Source organism: Mastigoproctus giganteus, chromosome 12 (assembly GCF_048544385.1).
Source record: "Mastigoproctus giganteus isolate SK-2022 chromosome 12, ASM4854438v1, whole genome shotgun sequence".
In the NCBI taxonomy this organism is placed as follows: Eukaryota; Metazoa; Arthropoda; class Arachnida; order Uropygi; family Thelyphonidae; genus Mastigoproctus; species Mastigoproctus giganteus.
In genome coordinates this window covers 52,717,320-52,739,911 of record NC_143586.1, presented here as the reverse complement: position 1 = coordinate 52,739,911, position 22,592 = coordinate 52,717,320, and the positions used below count along the sequence as shown (strand labels likewise).

Below are 22,592 nucleotides of genomic sequence, written 5' to 3'. Positions count from 1 at the left end.
TTTCAATAAGCTTCCCTCGTCTGTCTGATATAGGGGAACCCCATATTGGATGGTGGGCATTAAAGTCTCCTAGTATACAAAATGGAGATGGTAACTGCAAGACAAGATCTTCGATTTCTTGAATGGTACATTGATGATTTGGTGGAAGATAGATTGAAACCAGTGTCAGTGTAATACCATTTACAACGCGAGTGGCAACAGCTTCTAAGGAGGTTTGTAAATGGATGAGTCTGGAGGGGATGCTTGAATCCACGAGTATTGCTACTCCTCCGTGTGCACTGTTAGTGCCAGCTCTGTCTTGTCTGAACATAGTATAATTTTTGATTTTGATTGAGATCTGAGGTGTCAAATTCGTTTCCTGAAAGCACATTGCAAGAGGTCTGTAGTGGTGAATTAATTCATGGATATCATCGATATTACTGCGAAGGCCTCTACAGTTCCATTGGATGATCTGTTCCATTATTTGGATTTGTAAGAAGGAGATGAATCTGACTGCTTTTTATAAGTGGGTTGTTTGTGACGATCCAGTTTAGGTTTTTCTTTTCTGGGGAAGTTGGGGCGTGTTGAATTATTGTTATCTTCCATTTCACCATATCTTCCATTTCACCATCTACGTGTAATTCAAGAAGGTCTTGGGTAATCGTATAATCAGTATCCATCCTTGTTGAGGTTGGTTGATTAACCTCGACAGGATCGGATTTTTGCAGTTTTTCTGTTACTTTACCTTGGGTTGGAACCGTAAGAGGTGTATTCATACTTTGATCTACTGTGTTTGGCTTTGATGTAGGCTGGGTCGAAAGAATTGATCGAGCCCAGTCTGCGATCGGTTTATCTGGAGAGAGTGACACTTCTGTCTGACATGCTACTGATTGGTGAGAGTGGATAACCGAGGCATAAGAGCTATTTGGCATGATTAGTTTAATTTGTTTCCTAGCTTCTTGATAGGAGACTTTATTTTCAGTCTTATATTTTTGTATTTTTTTGCCTATCTTTCAGAGATCACATTCTTTAGAGTACGCTGGATGGCTTCCCCTGCAATTAGGACATGCGGAGTTTGTGCTTTGCATTCTGACTGGATATGAGTTGTGGAGCCACAGTTTGGACATGTTGAAGCGCCACGGCATGCTGTCTGGGAGTGACCAAATTTCTGGCATTTGTAGCATCTTAGGAGATTTGGGATAAAGGGTCGAACACGGCAATTTAAGTAACCTGCTTTGACTGATGCTGGTAGATTCGGTGTATCGAAAGTTAGAATTACGTTACGTGTTGGAACTAAGGTACCATCTTTTCGTATCATGATTCTTTTTGCTTGAGTTACATTTTGTGTCTTTGGTTCCTGTACTATTTCTTCTTCAGACACGTTCAGTAGATCCCACTCAGTAATCACTCCCTTGGACGAATTCAGGGTGTTATGTGGAGTGACTTGTATTGGAATTTCGCTTCAAGTGGTGTGTTTCAATAGTTGTTCAGAGTGTCTTGGGAAAGAAGTCACTATTAGCAAGTCCCCGGATTGGAGACGTTTCATCATTTTTGGTGATGCTGCTGCATGTTTCAGGCATCGTTGGATTATGAAAGGGGAGAGCTTGCTAACAGGCTGTGCCGACAGAGAATGGATAATCAGGAAGGCTGGTGATTCCTGTCTGCCTGCATCTTTTTTCATTCTCTTCGAGGTAGAGAAGTCATGGTCGGTTTCATGATTTTCATATTGAGCACTCTTGGGCTCTAGACGTGGAAATTCATTGGTTTCCATTACTGCTCCTTTTAGCCCTGAGGGTTGATTTATCCCCCAGGTTACCGGCCCCGCCACGTGGAGGCAGGAGCGGTGCAACCAGTGACCAAGCGATAAAAGGTTAGTGGTTAGTGTGTTAGAAAAGTAGTTATATATACAAAAGAAAGGTGTCTTTCCTTTCTTGTAGGAGGCTTCCTTCTTTATTTACAAAGAGCCAGAAAATAAATAACTTTGAAAGTAAAGCCTTCGGAAATCTCTTTTACAAATTCTCTTTCAAATTCACTTTGTAAATCGCTAGATCACTCGCTTGGCACTCGGGGCCAGTTCCTTTATCTGCAAATTCTTAATGCATGAATAATCACTGCTGATAATCAGATCAGGAGTATTACTCCCTCTGGTTGCCACTCGAATATGCTGCTGTAGAAAACAGTTGTCCAATAAATCCAAAAAAGTCTTGCTAGTGTGCAAGTGACCAATCCACAAGTTCCAGTCAATATCTGGAAAGTTAAAATCCCCCATTATAAGACATTCTGATTTACTGGCCCACTCTATTTCTCTGAACAATGCTCATTATACTCATCAGATTCATTAGGCCTATAACACACACCTACTCTCATTTTTCCTTTCCCAGCACTTATGTCACACCAAACAGAGTCAAATTGCATTGTCCACCAACATCAACTGGATGCACTTCCTTAGATTTCATGTGTTTCTTAACTAACAGCATAACCCCTCCTCCTGTCCTGTCTATCCTTTCTATACACATTGTACTCCCCAAATTCCAATTCTGCACTGCTTATATCTGTGTGACACTACGTCTCTGATATCCCAACAATATCTGCCTTTGATATCTTGATCAGCACTTCAAGCTTATCAAATTTATTAACTATACTCCTAGCATTGGTGTACATGCACCTGTTTCTACTCTTAGTTACCCTAACACAGTCCATGTATTTATTTGTTCCACTATGACTCCCAACAGTCATGGAAATCTCCATGGCCCTGCTTTCCATGCTGCTGCTTATTCTAATAGAAGCAGTACAAGAATCACTTTTGCCTCTGTCTGCGGCCACCGTTAACCTTTTGGTCTGTGTATCCTCCCAGGATAGCAGTTTTTAGACCCATCTAATACTGCCTCGATAGCATCAGCAAATATTCTTGCACCCTTTCTATTTAAGTGTACCCCATCCCTGATTTGAGATTGGTGCACCCCTTACATCAGGAATAAAGAAAAAAACTTAGTTGAGCTAGGATTATCTATTAGATGGACCTTGGAATATATGTCACAGGATACACAAGTGACAAACTCAAATGTGAATCACATACAGTCATTCCAATCTGAGTCATGATATCCTTGGACAAAGTACTTGAAGTGGGTCTTATAACAACCATGAAGGTAAGAATTAACTTTACAAAATATTACATTACAATTAACAAAATCTTACAGTAATTAAGCCATTACCAAAATGCATGCACTCTCTCTCTGAATACTAACTTCCATTCACGTTGGTTCTTCACATTAGTCTTTGCAGATGAATCCCTTTGCACCAAGGAGAAAATAGTGAATCTGAGCTTTATAAAATCAACAATACTGAAATAACAGATGACTGCTAGAAAAAAAACTGCTGGTCCTGCAGGCAAGTAAGAAAAATTTTTGAGAGCTGTAGTACACTGCAGATATAGTTATTTTAAAGGAAGTGGCAAGGAACTGCATCAAACCATTAATGCACTGGAAATTCTGAGAGGTGCAAATTAAAATCAAAAGTGATTCCCTTTGATTGGAGAAGCAAAGTATTTCCAATTCATAAAGGTGGTTCAAAGAATGAGTGGGTAATTATGTTTTAACTTATATTGAAATATTGCAATATACGTTGAAACATAAGATTACAAGCAAAATCCTTAGAGTGATTATGGGATGGCTACACAACAGGAGACAATGGCTTATAATTAACAGTTACTCTTCAGAAGTGTATAGCCAAGCCAATATCTAACAGACTAGTGTTAGATATTGGTTTGGACTGCTCTTGTTATTGATTTTCTTAAATGATATTGGTGAAGAGGTACAGGACATGATATCAAAATTTGCAGATAATGTGAAGATTGGGAGAGTGGTTAATAACCAGTATCAAGCAGTGCTTCAGGACAACTCATTCTTCAGTAGTTGCCATTTATCATCGGATAAATGACAACAACTTTTTAATGCTAAAACCCTAAAATAACTTATGCAATGTGGAGGTTGAGTTAATAAGGTAGAGGAAGAAAGCAATTTGGGAGAGTTACAAAGGCAGATATGAAATTCTTAGTGCACTGGAGACAAGCAATGGTAAGGGCCCACAAAGGGTACTAGGAAAGTTTTGCAATACAGCTTTGTTTATTTAATTTTTTCAAAGTAATTTCCTCTACATTCAATACACCTCTCCATCCTCCGAAACCAATCTTTAAACCAGTTCTGCCAAGTTTCACTAGGGAGTAAAGCACACTCGTCCCAAGCCCGTAGAAGGTCCTCATCACTGGAAAACCGCCTCCCTTTTAGCTTCATTTTCACATGCGGGAACAGTGCAAAGTCGCAGGAAACAAGGTCTGGACTGTAGGGAGGGTGCTCGAGAAGTTTCAGTCCTGTCGTGGTCAAATATTCGGTGCAGGCTTTGGTGCGTTGAGCTGGAGCATTATCGTGATGGAGGTACCAGGTGTCCATTCTTGACTTTGGCCGCAGGTTCTTCATAGATCCAATGACTTTAGGCAGGCATTGTTCAGTATACCACTTAGCTGTGACTGTCTTCTGTGTGTCCAAAACGACACGTTCCACAATTCCACTCGATTTGAAAAATACGGCTATCATTTTCTTCTTTACAGATCAGGATTTTCTGACAATTACGGGTGTGTCGTCATCATCAAAAGCCCAAACTTTGTTTTGAGCCTTGGTCGGCAGATCGTAATAGTACAGCCAAGTCTCGTCACCTGTCACGATGTTGTTCACATACCGAGATTGTCCCTTATCAAACTTTTTTAACCTCTCCTGGCACCAAGTCACACGTCGTGTCATCTGCTCTTCAGTCAGTTGATGCGGCACCCAGAGAGAAAGTTTCTTCACGTGCAAATGATCTTGCAGAATCGAACGAATTGCTGGTGCATTTAGGCCCAAAGTATCCTCTATCTGTTGGTAGGTCACTCGCCTGTTTTTGTCAAGCATTTTCCTCACAGCAGTAACGTTTTCCTCCGTAACTGACGTTCGTGGCCTTCCCGTCCTCTCAGAATCCTCCAGAGTGAAATTTCCCCTTTGGAATTCTCTATACCACCTGAATATCGTTGTACGATGTGGACAATCATCATCTAGTGCAAGAGTCATTTCTTCTAAGCACTGGTCTATGGTTAAACCACGCACGAAATTATACCGCAAAACTGTCCTTATCTCATTTCGTGACCACGATGCCATCGCAAGCACTTTACACTCTCACTACTAATGAATAACTGAGCCCGTTGACTTGGCGCGGTGGCTACTATGCACGTATGAACATGTCTCAACATGCAGCAACAAGCAGCTTCCTGTGATTCATTGTTGCGTCGTATTGCAAAACTTTCCTAGTACCCTTTGTATAATGTGCAGTTGGTTTATCAAACAATTGCATGTATAAACAAGAAGTTATAATTTCACTGTATACGGCAACTGAAAGACCACACTTGGAATAATGGATGCTGTATTTGCAGAACTGAAGTTTTTCTTAGTAAGAGTTCCCTTTTGAATGTCCCTGACAAACCTTTTTGACCTTCTCAGTACTCGTTTCAACAGGTCCACATCCCTCCACAAATGAGGCTTCCAGACCTGTTGCAGATGCAGCCTAACCATTGCCTTTTATGATGGAATAATCACCTCTTTGTCTCCACTAACAAAATTCATGTACAGCATTGACAAAACCATATGAGCTGTCCTGGCAGCTTGTCTGCACTGCTCAGAGAATGTCATGTCTAAATGCAACATTACCCCCCACAGGAACTTTTCATATTCCACTAGCCTCAGTTACCACACAGTTGATACATTACTCTGGGGTTACTGCTACCCATATGCAGTACATTGCATTTATCAATGTTAAACTTCAATTGCCATTTCTCAGCCCATCTGCCTAATTTTTCTAGATGATGTTGCAGCAACATACCTACCTTCATTACTGTCATTAACCACTCTGCCAACCTTTGTATTATCTGTAAACTCGGACATTAAACCTGATAAAATGATCAGAAATATCATTAATAAACATAGAAAACAACAATGGGCCTAGAACCAAACTCTCATAATTATGGCCAAAGGCCATATTTTGAGAGCATCTTTGCAAATGGTAACATCAGTTGATCCCAATGAAAGGAATTCAAAAATTGACCACTGTAGTCACATTTACAAAACCAAAATCCCTACCCTATACTCTTGACTGCAGCTATATATTTAAGGACATCCCACATCAATATACAGTGACTTCTTTGATTTATGCAGGTTGAAATTACTTGAGAATTTAAAATAATGCGTGGCAACCACACGGAAAGTGCCACAAGAGGCCAGTGGTATTTTCTAATTTTGTTTTGCTGAAGATTGCTGAATGGCGGTCTATTGGAAGTGCATATATATTTTTTTTCTTTTGTGCTCATTTTGTTTTTATTATTACCCTTATGGCTAGTAAGCATATTCGTTGTTCTAGTGGAAATGATGGTAAGCGCTCAAATGAAATGAAACTCGAAGTGCTTAAGCCACTACAAACAAACGAGGTGAGAGCACAGTATGCATTAAACATGCTCCAAGTCTGAGTGAGAGTACATTACGTACTATTCGAGTTAGTGCTGATAAAATTAAAGAAAGTGTTAAGAATGGTGTGCCCTTAACTGCACAAAAGTTGTTGTTTGGTCGATCAAGTTTGCTGGAATGCATGGAAAAAATGCTTGCTACACGAATCAATGACCAAAAGAAAAAATACGATAAGATTAGCCTAGCGCAAGTGCATGAGAAAGCTCATAGCCTTTATAATAATTTAAAAGAACATGAAGATGGGGAATTTAAGCTGTTTTCGGCAAGTTCAGGATGGTTTGCAAATTTTCTTCACCGGTATGGCTTTCATAATGTGAAAACGTGTGGAGAAGCTGCATCAGCCAATAAAAATGCTGCGCATGCATTCCCTGTGAAAGCAAAGGCAATCATAGTGAAGGGGGAATATACCCAAACAGATATTCAACCTCGACGAAACAGGTTTATATTGGAAAAAAATGCCTGGTTGCACTTATTTTTCCATTGCTGAAAAGACTATGCCTGGCTTTAAAGTGGTGAAAGATCAGCTAACACTTTTGTTTGGTGCTAATATGGTCAGCACTATATTAGCACCAAATAGAAACTGAAACCTGTGTGCATTTACCACTATCAAAATCCTCATGCCCTTAAAGGTTACGACAGGTCATACACACCTGTGCACTGGTACTCAAACCCTAAAGGGTGGATGACTGCTCTTATTTTCAGAAGTTATTTGGATTACAGTTACGACCAGAACTGGAAGTGTATTGCAAGGCAGAAGGAATTCTATTCAACATCTTACTTATTCTTGATAATGCCACAAGCCATCTACCCAGTAGTCAACTTTATAATATCATAATAACATCGGTATTATTATATCAACTCTTAACTGCCTTAAGGCCACCATCTTGGCAGGGTCTGGCACCTTGATTCATCTACCTAGTATTGCTGGTGTCTGTTCCAATATCAAGACTGTTTTTTTCTGACAAATATAATTCCAGCCTATGGACCAACATGTGATTAAACCTTTTAAGGCTCAGTATTTAAAATGCATTCTGGCTGATCTAATTGACAAGACTGACCGTGAACAGATGAGTGTGCAGAAATATTGGTGAGTCTTCAATATAAAAGATGCTTTAAAATTCATTGATGCTGCATGGCATGAAATTCCACATAACTGTATTCAAAGTTCATGGCATAAGTTATGTCCAGATCTTAGCAACTCCTTCAAAGGCTCTGATACCGATGAACATGATGCACAAACTAAAGACAAATTCGTGAAACTCGCTAAAAAGATAAGGGTCACCGAAGTGGGAGCAACTGATGATTTGCATCATCAAGAATTGGCAAATGAAGATCTGTTTGCACTGGAGCAGCATTGCATTCAAAAGGAGGTGGCAGCAGTGAGTGAAAGCCCAGAGGTTAAAGAAGAACAGAGCCTGATAGTAAAAGAATATTGAAAGCATTAAATGTTATAGATGAAGACCTAAATGTGTTAGCTGATGAGGACCCTAATCTTGAATGAAGCTCAAAAATGCAACAAAAGTTATGCTAGAACTTGGTTGCTACTATGAGTTGTTGCATGAGAAGAGACAATGTGCACAGCAACTAACTCTGGATTCCTTTTTCAAGCAATCAAGTGAACCCTCCCACCTCCTGGGTTAGCGTAACATCCCCACCTATCATGTCCAAATCCGAGGGAACAGAATTTGACCATGATGATCCCTGTCATCAATCTGCCTAAGGCAACCCTCCGCCCCAATCTCTCTCTCTCTCTCTCAATTGTTGTTTGTGTTATACTCTGTATATGTTGGTTATAGCAAACATACTTTTTCTTACTGTATAAAAAAAAATAATAATAAATAAATAAAATAAGAAATTGATAAAAATGAGTGAATCTCTTTGGTTGCTCATAATTTTCTTTATTAGAGTGTCCAGGCTTCCAACCAAAGAAAACGAATGGTATGCACCAGTAGGGGTAACTTAGCTAGATGCAAGAGATACTCTTATAGGCCTATTATTGCATTTTTTGTTGATCAGTTACATTATGTGTGAATTCAAATTGTGCGAGACGTTTTGGAACGTAATCCTTGCATAAATTAAGAAGTCACTGAATTATGACCACTGCAACCTAGTGGTTCATTACCTTCCTTTATGACCACATATTGGAAACCACATGCAAAAAAGTGGGATTCTGGAAAAGTCCAAAGTTGGAGTAATGCACCTAGTGAGGTTGGCTAAAAGACACCCATACGAGAAGAGACCCTGAATAAGTGGGCTACAGAACTTAGTAACCAGGTATCCTAAAGGGGATCAAATTGGGGTTACATCAAGAGAAAATACTAAAATGAATGAGGGAGAAATTACCATGGTATTAAATTATGCTAGAACAAGAAGGAATAAATTCAAATTCAAACTAAGGGGAAGAATTATACAGACTGGATTGTAAAAGCTTTTTTTTTTTTTTTAGTCAAAGTGGAATAAGTTGCCTCCATGGATAATTTGTATTAGTAAGGCTGAATGATGCAAGGAAGAAAACGTTTTCTGTGTCAGTCAAAAAAAAAAAAAAAATAAATTTAAACAAAACAGAATATTCATACAAATTCCATTCCCACAAGGTTATCATCCAATTGTGCTTTAAACTTAGATTCACTGCCCCTACCACACTGGGAGGCAACTGATTGCAATGTTCAAAACCCACTTGCTTGTAAGTGAAACTTCATGACATCCAATCTTTATGCTGAGATTTTATATTTGTATCCCTCCTGGTTTGTGTTTCATCCACAAGAAAGAACAGCCGATCTTTTCATTGCCTTAATTAGATCTCTTCTTAGATGTCTAGTTGTCAAAGTTTGCAGTCCACACCTTCTAAGCTGGTCATCATATCTGCATTGTTTTGCACCCATCACCAATCTGATTGCCCTTCTCTGAAGCCTCTCCAGAAGTTCTGTCTTCTTTTTAGGTGTGGTCTCCAGACTTAAATACAATATTCCAAATGCATTCTAATCATCACCTTATAAAGAGGGATAACTGAGGCAGACAGTTTGGGGAAATTCAGAGACCAGCTCTGGATTGATACAAAGGAAAGAGACAACACATTAATTTAGTTTTTTTTTTTTTTTTTACTGGTGCAACAAAAGTCTCTTAGCTTCCTTGCCTTGTATGGCTAATGCTAAAGATTAGTATTAGTAGTGACAAGCAAAGCAAGAAAGCTTGTACTGCAGCATCAACCAAAAAAAAACCAGCACTTCCCATATCACCTGTCCATTTCCTCTAACAGTCTGTCCAGTTCTTCCTTGAATTTATTCCAACTACTTACCCACCAGCTGAACACAAATTTCCACACAACTATTCTGCAACCGTCCTACTGAATTTAAATTTATGCTTCCTCATGAGTGCAGTTTGAACAAGAGGAAGAATTCCATTGGCTCAATGCTTACTCGATCCATTCAGAGCCTTACAATACCTCAGTCAGATCTCCTCACAGGTGTCTAGTGTCCAGATGCTGCAATTTGCAGAATATATATTTAAACTTTATCAACAAAAATGGCAAGTGGAGAGGAACAAGAGAGAAATGGAACAATAATTAACAGCTAAGAAAACCATCAGAGGATTTTTAAAAAGCCTTAACTAGTAAAAATACCCCCCGATTCCCTCTCATTAATCTTGTTGCTCTTCTCTGCACCTCCAACAAATCCACACTTCTGTAAATGAGGCTTCCAGACCTGTATGTAATACACAAGATGTGACTTAACCATTGCCTTATTCAACAGTATAATCACCTCCTTATCTCTACTGGCAAAAATTACTGTATATCATGGACTGTCCTGACAGCTTGTCTAAACTACTCAGAGAACTCCATACCTGACTGCACAATTACCCCCCCCCCCCCACAAGATCTTTTTCATTCTCTGCTTGCTATTAAAAATCTTAAAGTTAAGAAGTAATGACTAATAATGTCTTGGTACTTTCATAGAAATTACAGTTAGGGGAAAGAGGCTTTCATTTTCTTAAGACAGATTATGTTTACCATATGAAGACATCACTTGAGAATGAATTTACCATTTAGGGTTACTGGAAAAACTGTATCCATCAAAACTATTAAAAAAAGAATTATCAGAAAGTGATCCCATATATAATTGTAAATGTGAACTCTCATTTATGAAAACTGCAGTGTTGCATATTAGTGGTTTTAACTTTCCAGTTTTACCATTCAGTAACTAGATTTTGTTTATTTGCAGAGAATGAATTGAGTTTATATTCATAAGATATTTGATAAGTTGAGAGGGAAAAAACATTAAAAAAAAGTTTAAATATCAGCATAACTCTTTATTATTTATCAAGATTTAAATTTATCAATATTAAAAGAGAAAACACACTTTTATGCTATATAATAAAATAATTTTGATTTATTTAATTGGTTTCTAATACTAATACAGTAGCTTACATGTAAATATAAGCTGGGCAAACCTAGTACTGTCCAATAACTAAAAAAAAAATATATATATATATATATTTAAAGATAATGTTTCTGCATACAGTATGGCAAACTGTTGCTAGGCCAATGTTGCGGAGTTCAATTTTTATCAGTAAAATATTAGTGATAGCCATATCTTTTAAGCAACTGAAGCTGATCCTGCTGTTAACTGTTAAGGATTTCTGGAAAGATTTTAATATTCTGACAATGATGAAAGCATCCTGGATGAAGTGAATGTTTACCACATCTGACCATGATGAATTTCTGGAAGAAACTCTGGCCAGAATGCATCAAAGATCTTCAAAGATTTCCTATTATAAAGGAGAGGTAGTGAGGGTTTTTGAACTAGTCAAGAATATTGGAGGAAAAGGATTCAAAAACTACAGGAGCAACTGTTCAGTGAATATCTATTTAACCTTTATCAACAAAAAAAAAAGGTAAGTAGAGAGGAACAAGAGAGAAATGGAACAATAATTAACAACAATAATTAATATAAATTAATATAAATATTAATTTATATTAAACAATAATTAACAATAATTATTATAAAAAAGTGGATGCCATTTAAAACCATAAAGATTAAGTTAAATATATGCAGTGCATTACATTTCAGACACATTAGCAAATAACAATTTATGATTGATAACAAGGAAAAAAAAGCATTTTATGAGCGAACCATATATACACTATCACCTATGTGATATTACTGAAAATAAGCAATAACTGATAGATTTCTATTGGTCTGACTTTAATCAAATTTGGGAGAATTTGCAAAATCATTCTAAAAGAGCCAAATAAAAAATTTCATGGAAATCCACATCCACTGGGAGTTGAGTTATTACATACAGATAGATGGACAAAGAAACATTGCAGAAACTGCATTGCCCCGATTTTAATGAAATATAGGGTGGTTTGACAAATCTTCCTAAGAGCCACACAAAATTTCATGAAAATCCATCCACCAGGATTGGGCTGTTATATGCGGATGGCATACACAAGGATGACACCAAGTGTTTTGTGCATATATGCTAATACACCTAAAAAAGGCTGTAGTCCTAATAAAGAACTATATAAAGAAATCAAAATTAAAGATAAGCAACTTTTAATCACAAAATTCGTGGAGTCAATTTGTACCTCCACTACATCAAGTGCTGTTGCACCTACACCTCTTATCTTTTACATAAACTAATAACATCTTTCAACCTCTCATTTGAGGAAGACATTAAAGAAACCATTTGATGCCTTCTTTCATTAACTTAAACTGCTATATTTATATACATATAACTTGCATTACTTTACTTTTCCATTATTTTCCAGTTTTTTAATCACAAAATTAGTTGCCTCTCCCTAGCTAAGATTCATGAAGGGTACCTACAGTAAGTTCAGAAGGTGATAAGATTAATCAAGTGGTGAAGAGTACTACAACATCTCATTTAGTCATTTTTATGCAAATTACCAATTATTATTATTATAAGTTACAAAAGTAAATTATTAGAAAAATAACAATTCAGCTTTCTCCTTGGGGAAGAAGAAGCAATGAGTTCATGAGCTCATGGAAGTGAGCTTTCAACTAGCTCTGTGGCATGAATTTTTTTAAGACAATTTTTAAAAAATTGTAAAAATTAAAACTTTGCATCTAAATGCTTTTAACCCTTTTTGAAAGTTGGTTTTGAACCGTAGTATGTCACACAGAGTAAATTTCTTCAAGGAATTTTTAAGTTTGTACACAATGACAAATGATTCAGTTTCATCAGTTTGGATCCAGGTGCATTGCTTCATGGGTACCTACAGTAAGTTCAGAAGGTGATAGAACCTCCTTCTGGATCACAATTCCAAAGAATTTCTTAAATTTTAGCTGGTGTAAAGTATTGGTATGTTGAATCCTGTTGAAACAATACAGCCTCCTATGTCAATTTTTGAATCTATCATAAATATAAACATGGCTAGCATTACTTGAAAACACAGTTGATAGATGGCAGCACTTCTCTGGAGAGTTTCAAGAAAATCTGCACAAATACAAACATGAATTTTTGATCTTGCATTGAAACTACCTTCAAAAGAGTATGAAAGGACTATGTATAAATTCGTACTGCCTTGTTCCCCTACATGAAAAAACAATAAATATATGTGTACGCTTGTGCGTGTGTGTGTGTGTGTGTGCAACCTTGCAAAAATGTTAAATATTAATTTATTCTTATTTTGACCTGATTGCTCAACGTTAGGATGAAATTACTGTCAAAAATATAATCAGAATTTTTAAAAGATGCTAAAATTTTAATTTAAAAAATTATAAAAAAATTCAATTAAAATTTTTTTAAATTAAAATAAAAAACACTAAAAATTTGCAAAAAAAATGTGGTTATCTTTTTTTAATATAGTAATATCCTACATATCTCTTCATTCATCACTCGATACAATTTCTAGAACTGAATTCCAGAGAATTTCAACTTCACAAATTGGACAAAACAGCACACAGGTGTAAACTGCTGCTCCTCTGATTTCAAAGCTATTTTTGTGTTACCATCTATTAAAATTGTATATACTATTAGTTGGAAACAAAAATAAAATGCAGCATATACTGGATGATTTCAAAACAATTTATATGTTAACAGATGAATTATTTGAACTATGTATGAAATGATTGTGGAAAACATAAATTTACCCGTATACTCTAGAAAAGGTTAAAATTGGTTTGTATGAGGGGAGATTGAAAAGTTTCTAGCTTCTCATAGAAGGAATGCTGGAAAGTTCTGAAAATCCATTTATTTTTCAACGTAGCCCACCCCCCCCCCCTTAAGTCAAAGCTTTCTGACATGATCTACTAGAATTCATAACCTGTTCAAATAAAATTCAAAAGATTCTGACTCAAACCAGTTGTTGAGGGCATTGTCAGAATTGTCACTGTCGAATTTTGTCCTTTTTGAGATTTGGAAATAGAAAACGGTTCAATGGAGCCAAATCCGGTGAGTAGAGCAGGTACTGTAATGTTTGTTTGTTATTTGGTTTTTAGGAGCATTAGCAACTAAGGCCATATTGCTCCGGGGATATGTGGTTGTCATTCCCTGACCTTTCCGCATCCTCCGTATTTGGTGGTCACGGGCTCGAACCCCGGTCTAATCAAGAAGCGTGTGCTACGCACTGCTGCTCCTTCCCACTAGGCTACGGAGATGCCAGGTACTGTAATAGCTCGAACCCACGTCACACAAGTGTTGTGTGAGTCACATGTGCTGCGTTCACCAGTGCATTGTCTTGATGCAAGATGACTCCTTTGGTTGATTTCCCACAGCTCTTCAGCTTCAATTCCTCATCAAAACAACTGTTAGTTAGAATAATACTCAGCTTATAGTGGCACCCCGTTTAAGGAAATCAACTATTATCACTCCTGCATCCCAGAAGATGGATGCCATGACTTTTCCAGTCTACTTCTGAACTAAACTTTTTAGGAGAAAAAGTGGGATGTTTCCACTGTTTCGACTGTTCCTTAGGTTCAGGATCGAAGTTATGCATCCACGTTTCATCCATAGTGACATACTGGCCGTAAACCGAGCTTCGTTAGCTTCAAAATGATGCACAATCTCATGACAACACCTCGCCATTTCCCGCTTCTGCAATCAGTGCTTTAGTTGTGGTTGTTATTATTTGGTTTTTAGGAGCATTAGCAACGAAGTCCACATTGCTCCGGGATATGCGGTGGTCATTCCCTGACCTTTCCACATCCTCCGTATTTGGTGGTGACGGGCTCGAACCCCGGTCTAATCAAGAAGTGTGTGCTATGCACTGCTGCTCCTTCCCACCTGGCTACGGAGGCGCCTTAGTGCTTTAGTGACCAACCTCAAAGAAACCTTCCTTCCTAAAACATTCACCGCAATATTGTTAACTCGCTCATGGGAGATGTTGAACATTGTCTCAACATGCTTCAACATTATTCTGTAGTCTTCCTGGATCAGGTCATGAATGGTTTCCACATTTATAAGTGTCGACAGCAACAGGCCTCCCACTGTGGGGTGCATTTTGAACACTGTCTCATGTACACTTATATTCAACAACCCAGTTTTTGACTGTGGCACATAAAGGAGAAGATTTTCTGCATGTCTTCATGAATTTCTATTGGTGATATTCCCTTTAAATTACAGTACTCAATGACTGCACAGTGCTTGATTCTCTCAACAGTTGCAATCTTCATTCACTTACGATACTTCAACACCATCTGTAAAAAGGAATATAATTACAAACCTGAAATTTTCTGAGAACACACAAGAGTCACAGCACAGATTGGCAATGTTGTCTTTCATGAAAACCTTTGTGAACTATACTGGGTTAAAAACTTTTCAACCCTCCCTCATATACACTGAAAGGACAGAATTTATGAGATACCTGGTTCCTAGGCAATGCAACACTGTCGCCCCTCTCACTAGTGGACAAACCCACTGCTTGGCAGGTATATAGGTACACTGCATTCACATGCGATCATTAGCTGCAATAGGTTATGGGAGCTGCCGACCTACCAGAGTCCCATTGCCAACACCATGACACAGGACTCTACCCCTCAACCGGGCGAAAGAACAGTGGCACTGGACTTTGGATGATTGGAGATGGGTCTCCTGCTCCGATGAGTCCCGTTTCCAATTATTTTGAGTGAGCAGGAGGGTGCACAAAGCTATGCACCAGTCATGTCAATAAGGAACTATTCAGGCATATGGACGGTCGGTAATGGTCTGGGGTGTGTTAAATTGGCACACATTGGGAGCTCTGGTACGTCTAGATGCATCTCTGGTTCAGGTCACATTACCATCTTTGCAGGCCATCTACATCCCTTTGTGGTCAATCGTGCACTCACAAGGCAACAGACTCTTTCAGCAGGACAATGCACCTACCCACAGAGCAGTGGTGAATGGAACATGGTTCCAACAGTATTCCACATATTTTATCACCATGGAATGGCCTCCCCATTCACCAGACATTAACACTGTGGAGCATCTTTGGGATGATGTGAAAGGTCCATTTAAGCTTTGTATCCTCCATCCAGGAATATGCCAGAATTATGGGCAGCGGTGCAGCAAGCATGGATGGAAATACCTGTGGAATGCTTTCGTGAACTGGAAGACTCAGTGCCCTGCCGTGTGACTGCCCTTATCCAGGGGGAAAGATAGGCCTACCTGTTACTAGGTAGGTATCCCATGATCTCTGTCCACTCAGTGTAGTATGCTTTGTTTTCTTAACATTGGCTTCCACATCTAATAATCAATGAAATATTGTACTATATGAATCTTGTGGTTATTGTACTATTCAATGTAAATAAATGCAATTTGTAAAACAAGGAAATAAGTTAAAAGTAAAATGAATCACAACCTTACTGATCATTCATTTGTGGCTTACATTTATCTAAATGGTGAAAAATACTGCAAAACAATTTGCTATGAAATATATAGTACAAAGAAATTAAAAATATTGATTAGTTTCTTATTAAAAACATTAAATTAAAGCATAAATGGGTTTGCAAAGTAGAAGAGGGGAAGTCCAGCTGGGAGCAACTGTTTTGTCCAGCTTGACTGGACAAAACAGTTGCTCCCAGACAAGATACACAGCAGCCAAGTGGGCAGGAGCGGGAGTGCAGTAGCACACGCTCTTTGAGTAGACCGGGGTTCAAGCCCCTGACTGCTGAATACGGTCGATCTGCCAACCCGCACTGGACCAGCGTGGCAGATTATGGTCCATTTCCCTCAGCATGAATTGTTGAGGAGGCTCCCATCCTGCAGTGGGTTGATAATGGCTGCACTTTACTTTTTTTTACTAAAACTTGACTTTGTACTAGAACAAAACTAAAACATAAGTGAACAATCATTATGTAATGGAATTAATGATCTACATAAACATGACCTGAAGCTGATATTTAGAGTTTTAGATTGCTCAACATGCAAAAGTTTAAATAAATGATAACTGAACTAAAATGCTTTCTACAGAAAATTATTTTTTGAATATATATTACTAAAAAGAACTTTCATATAATTCTAAGTCCCACAACTTACTTCATCATTCTATTCTTTTCTAAATACAGTAAACCCCCGCTATTTGCGGTATCTGTATTCACGGTTTCGCGTATTCGCGATCGCCGATTTAATATAAAATGAAACCTAAACAAATGTGAATTTTAAAGCACCGTGAACATTTTCCGCCATAAAAAAACATGGGCGTGACTAAAATTATCTTTCCCGGTCAAAACAGCGTTCAGTGGGTGGGGGGTGAGGGATGACAAAATCGCGAGTGTGGATGTTTCTCGCTAATCCTTGTTCAGTATGTGTTATGTGCTTGTCGTGGAAGGTTTCGTCGTTTGTTTTTAATTTATACGCTTATAAATTGAATAAATTTATCAATTTATACATTGATATGCTTACAAAATTGATAAATCTACCATTTTGTAGTGTAAAACAGACTTTCTCGAGTGTGTTAACGGAAGAAAGTGACTTTATTGTGGACAAGTTCTTTCTAACCCCTACAAAAATATGGCTACGAATAACAAGGGAAATGTGAGAAGATCAAAGGTGATGACATTAGCGAATAAAATTGAGTTATTAAATAAAATTTCTAATGGTGAAAGTGTCTCCTGAGTGGCAAAACATAAAATCAATGAGTCAACGGTACGATCAATCAAGAAATCGGAAGAAAAAAATTCGCCGTAGTGTCCGTGAAAACGTGCTAATTGCTTCAAAAATTTGCTCTGTAACTCGTGATGTTAAATTAGAAAAAATGGAAAAGGCTTTAAATCTGTGGATAGAAGACCGAACTCAAAATAAAATTCCGTTAAGTTCACTCATCGTTCGTGAAAAGGCAAAACTCCTTTATCAACACTTTAGCGAAACTGGTGATAGCACTGGTGGGATAAGTTTTTTTTGCTAGCAAAGGAGCTGGTTTGAAAGATTTGTTTGACATTTCTAATAAATATTACATTTAATATTAAATTGTTTCTTATTTTCATTTTGATGCCATATGCTTGCATATCACTATGTACTGTTGTTGTTGTTGTTGTTGTTATTATTTGGTTTTTAGGAGCATTAGCAACTAAGGCCATATTGCTCCAGGATATGCGGTGGTCATTCCCTGACCTTACGGCATCCTCCGTATTTGGTGGTGACGGGCTCAAACCCCGGTCTAATCAAGAAGCGTGTGCTACGCACTGCTGCTCCTTCCCACCTGGCTACAGAGGCGCTCTATGTACTGTCTATGTACATAGTCATATTATGAAGGTACATATAATACATACATAGACACAATTTTAGACTAGTTTTTCTTATACATTTCATACTTTGGAACGGAACCCCTTTATTACTATGGGTGCCATAACTCAGTATTCGCATTTTCGGTATTCGCAACATTTCTCAGGAATGTAACCCCCGCGAATAGTGGGGGTTTACTGTACATAATTAAAACTGTTTATATAAAACATACCTCTGAGGACCCTGTGGTCCTCCAAAGCCATGTCCATGCAAAATCCCAATTTCTGGTGAAATAGCAGCACCCCATCCACCTGGATGACCTCCTATCATACCACCTCCACCACCACCACCATGGTATGCCATGTCATAGCCACTATACCCTCGGTCATCCCTAGTAAAGAAATAGTAAAAATATTCATTATGATGAAACACATACACAAATGCACACCATTTTGGACACCATTTTATTTACATAGTAAAAATCTCAGTATTTTCAGCACAATAGGTCATCTCAGCACATCTAATAAAAATAAAAATTAAAGACTAAAGTTTTCAATGATTGTGAAATCAAGTACAGTCAAACTTGGTTATAATGAGCACAGAAATAATGAGATTATGGCTGTAACGAGCAAAAATCCATAATGATTTTAATTTATGCGTATTCCCATACAATCACTCACTGTTAAAACGAGCATACTACACGGATATACCGTACAAATTTTGGTAACTATGCAAACATTCTCAATTGCTCAGGTAGTCGAAAAAACCTAATTCTTGGAATAGACAAAAATGAAAAGGGCGACTTAGCTTTTATGACCACCCGCATTGAATTAGCGACTGGTTTATGACCTTGTCCTTTCAAGGACAGGGGCTCTATAATGGTGCATTGGCATTCTGATTGTTGCATTACCCTATTTACAGATTGCTTTGTATTCACTGAACCATAAATTTATTTTGAGAAATCTAAGAAGTCAAGATGGTATGTGACAGCCAAATTCTCTGCTTGAACCTTCACAATGGTGGGACTGTTAGTAACCCTGGGTATAACCCCCATGCACAAGCACACTGTGGTGACCACCCAGGTGTGAACCACTGTAGCAGGGGTGGAGGTGTGGCGCCCACACCACACGGAGAAATGACACCCCTCTGTGTTACCAGGCAATACTAGGTGGTATATGACTCTGATCGATCGGTGCAATACTACCACTTTGATTATTGGAGGCGTGAAGTGGTGGAACCCAAGTTTAGTCTGCATAGCTAAGTTCCGATCAGCCCTTCCCCATCTCTTCCATCATCGCTCACTGAGGGTAATGGTAGATGGCTCTGTCTTCTAACTTCTCCACTAATGCTGGTGTCCCCCAAGGTTCAGTTCTTTCCACCACTCTTTTCCTCTTGTATATTAATGACCTTCTTCCACTGACCAGAAATCTTATCCACAGTTTGGCTGATGACAGCACATCACATTCCACTTTCCAGTTTGAAAAACCTTTCCTTGCGCAATCAGCTTCAACTTCTCGAATATCCGCTACTGATTCCATAAATGCCAATCTCCAGGTAATTCTCCAGTGGGGCAAAGACAACTTAGTTGATTTCAATCCTTCTAAAACTCAGCCTTGTCTTATATCTTGCAAAAAGTATTCTTCCATTCCTATGCTTATCTTTGGTGACGCTCCGATTTCTGGGCAAAATGATATATCTCTTTTGGGGATTACCCTGACTTCTAATCTCTCTTGGCACAAGCACATACAAATATTGATTCCTCTGTATCTAAAAAACTTGGTTTTCATCTTCTGCTCTCAGTGTTACTTTTCTTCCAAACAGCTGTTCACTATGTACAAATTGCAAATCTGCTCTACCATGGAATATTGTTCCCACATATGTGGCAGTGCCCCCAAAACCTCTCTCTGGCTTCTAGATTCCATTCAGAAGAGGGCAGTTAGGTTAACTGATGACTCAACTCTAACAGAATCTCTCCACTCTCTGTCTCATAGAGGTACTGTTTCTGCTGCATGCCTTTTCTACAGATACTTTCATGGGCACTGCTCTTCTGAATTGGCTTCTATAATTCCTGCTCTCTCTCTTTCAAAACATTCTGAACACGTGCCACCACCAGCCAACTCCATTTACTGTGCAACTTCAAACTCATGGAACCAACTTTTCATCTTCCTTGTTTATTCATTCAACTGCCGTTTTCTGGAACAACCTTCCTTCATACATATTTCCTGAAAATTGCAGTCTTCAGAAGTTCAAGTCTAATGTCAACAAATATCTTCTTTCGTCTTCTCAACCTCCAACCGATGCACGGTACTAAGTACTATAGGTTCTAATACCTCTTATGTTTGGTTAGGTTTTCATAAATGGAGTGCTGGAGTGCTTCATAAGAAATCCTTGAATGAAGTACTGAGCATGCCGGGACATTGTCATGATGCAAGTGTCCATTCTAGAATTCCACTTTTCTGTCCATTTATCAAAAAAAAAAAAAAAAAAAAGCATTGCACAATCACTGCTGTGGGAAATGTTTGTAATATTCCTGGTTCACTGTTTGTACATGTGGGATAAATTTATAATGAACAATGTTCTCAGAGTAAAAAAAATACAATATGGATAACCTTCAAATTTGATCAAGATTGTCTTACTTTTTTGGGCCTTGGAAAAGATACAAAAAATTCATTTGTATAGCTGTACAATATACAGTTGATGAATAATATTTTATGTATTCAACAAAAATAAAGTAATAATTAATTTCTTAACCTGTAACTATTATTCTACCTCCCTATTCCACTAAAGAAAACCCAAAAAGAAGCGCATCAATATGTGCCACCCACAACTATCAGTACAAGCATTCAAACAAATTTTTTAATGCAATGAAATGTTCAATTATCACAAGTTTAAAGTATCTGTGTTTTTAAAAACCCTTTCTTGAGAGGAAACACTTCTGGGTTAACAACAATTAATGCTTCTTGTGGTATAATACTCAAAATCCATACAAGAATGCCACATGCCTATGAAGCACTTTTTTGCATGAAGTCTTATTAACAACTCCCCACCACAAGCGTGTGTGTGTGTTCCTTTGAACACAAACATGCTTATACATTTAAACTCATTTAAACCTGCATGTTATGTAGGCTCAAAAATTCAGAATAACTTACTAGAAAAAATACCATTCCTTTTACTTAAAATTGACTAACTAGAACTCTGATGGAAAACACCTTTAAATCAGGTGTACATTACACAGCAATCTAGGGCAGCATTTCGCAAACTGTGTTTTGTAAAACACTAGTGTTCCATGAAAAATCGTAATTAATAATTAAAAAAATAAATAAATTTTGCATATTTGTAGAGTACACCACTTTTGTATCATTATAATTTTTAACATTTTTTTTTTTTTTTTGGTTATTAATATACTGGCATAGACTAATAATCAAATAGGCCGGGAAACACTATTTTGGTGGGCTTTTGCACAGAAGTATGCGTAGACTAATGATCTACAAAAAAGTAGCAATGTAGTGATCTTATATGCCATTTTTATGCGATTTAGTTTGGAGTACATGGGTTGAAGGAGAGGGGGAAGTGAACCGATATCATAACTAAACTCACTTCCTTGTATAAATTTTTTTTGATAATTATCAGTATTTCAAAATATTATTATTAAAATAAATGACCATGGATCTGTCGTTGAAAAAAGGAACTTTAAAACAAGAAGCCAGTCCTTCTAGTATGGCAACTGTGGTCGATGAAAACAAACACAATATTGTCACACTTCAAAGTAAGGATGAACAATCACAGCCTTTTGTTCCCCAAAAATATGAAGTGAAAATAAAAGACCAAAACGAAAGTATGATGACAGTTATTTGAATTTTGGCTTTACATGTTTGGAAATAAAGATGCTCCTGGTGCACAGTGTGTCATAATTAATAAAATATTAGCAAACAGTTCTTTGGCTTCCGCCAAACTTGTGTTCCGTAAATATATTGTGAAATGAAAAGTGTTCAGTGACTAAAAAAGTTTAGGAAGCGCTGAAAATGATGATCTAGGGCACGGTAGTACAAATAGTCCTCCTAGACTATGAGCCTTCCTCCATTGACTGTTCCTCTAGGTATTCCTCCTAGACTATGAGCCTTCCTCCATTGACTGTTCCTCTAGGTATTCCTATTTCTTGTTAAGCCCTGCTAAGTAAGGTCCCCCTCTTTATTCTAATGTTTATTTGTCACCAGTGAAATATACTTTCTTACTGATCTGCCTATAGGTCCATTACTATTTTTTTTCCCTCTAAATATCTGTTTAGTTAATCTCCATTCCCTCATCCTTTCTACGTGGCCATAACATCTGAAGTTGAGTTTGCTTTATATTATTTGGAGTATATTATTTAATGGAGTATATTTTTTTACCCCATCTGTAATAAGGTCTTGC

At 37.7% G+C, this 22,592-nt stretch overlaps 1 protein-coding gene across 1 annotated transcript in view; it reads right to left on the bottom strand.

Moving 5' to 3' along the window:
• Ars2 (arsenic resistance protein 2) overlaps positions 1-22,592 on the bottom strand; it is a 308,719-nt gene that overhangs the window by 237,195 nt on the left and 48,932 nt on the right. The window contains exon 4 of the mRNA XM_090386894.1: positions 18,415-18,573. Within this exon, the coding sequence (XP_090243020.1) occupies positions 18,415-18,573 (159 nt within the window). The remainder of the gene's footprint in view (positions 1-18,414; positions 18,574-22,592) is intronic.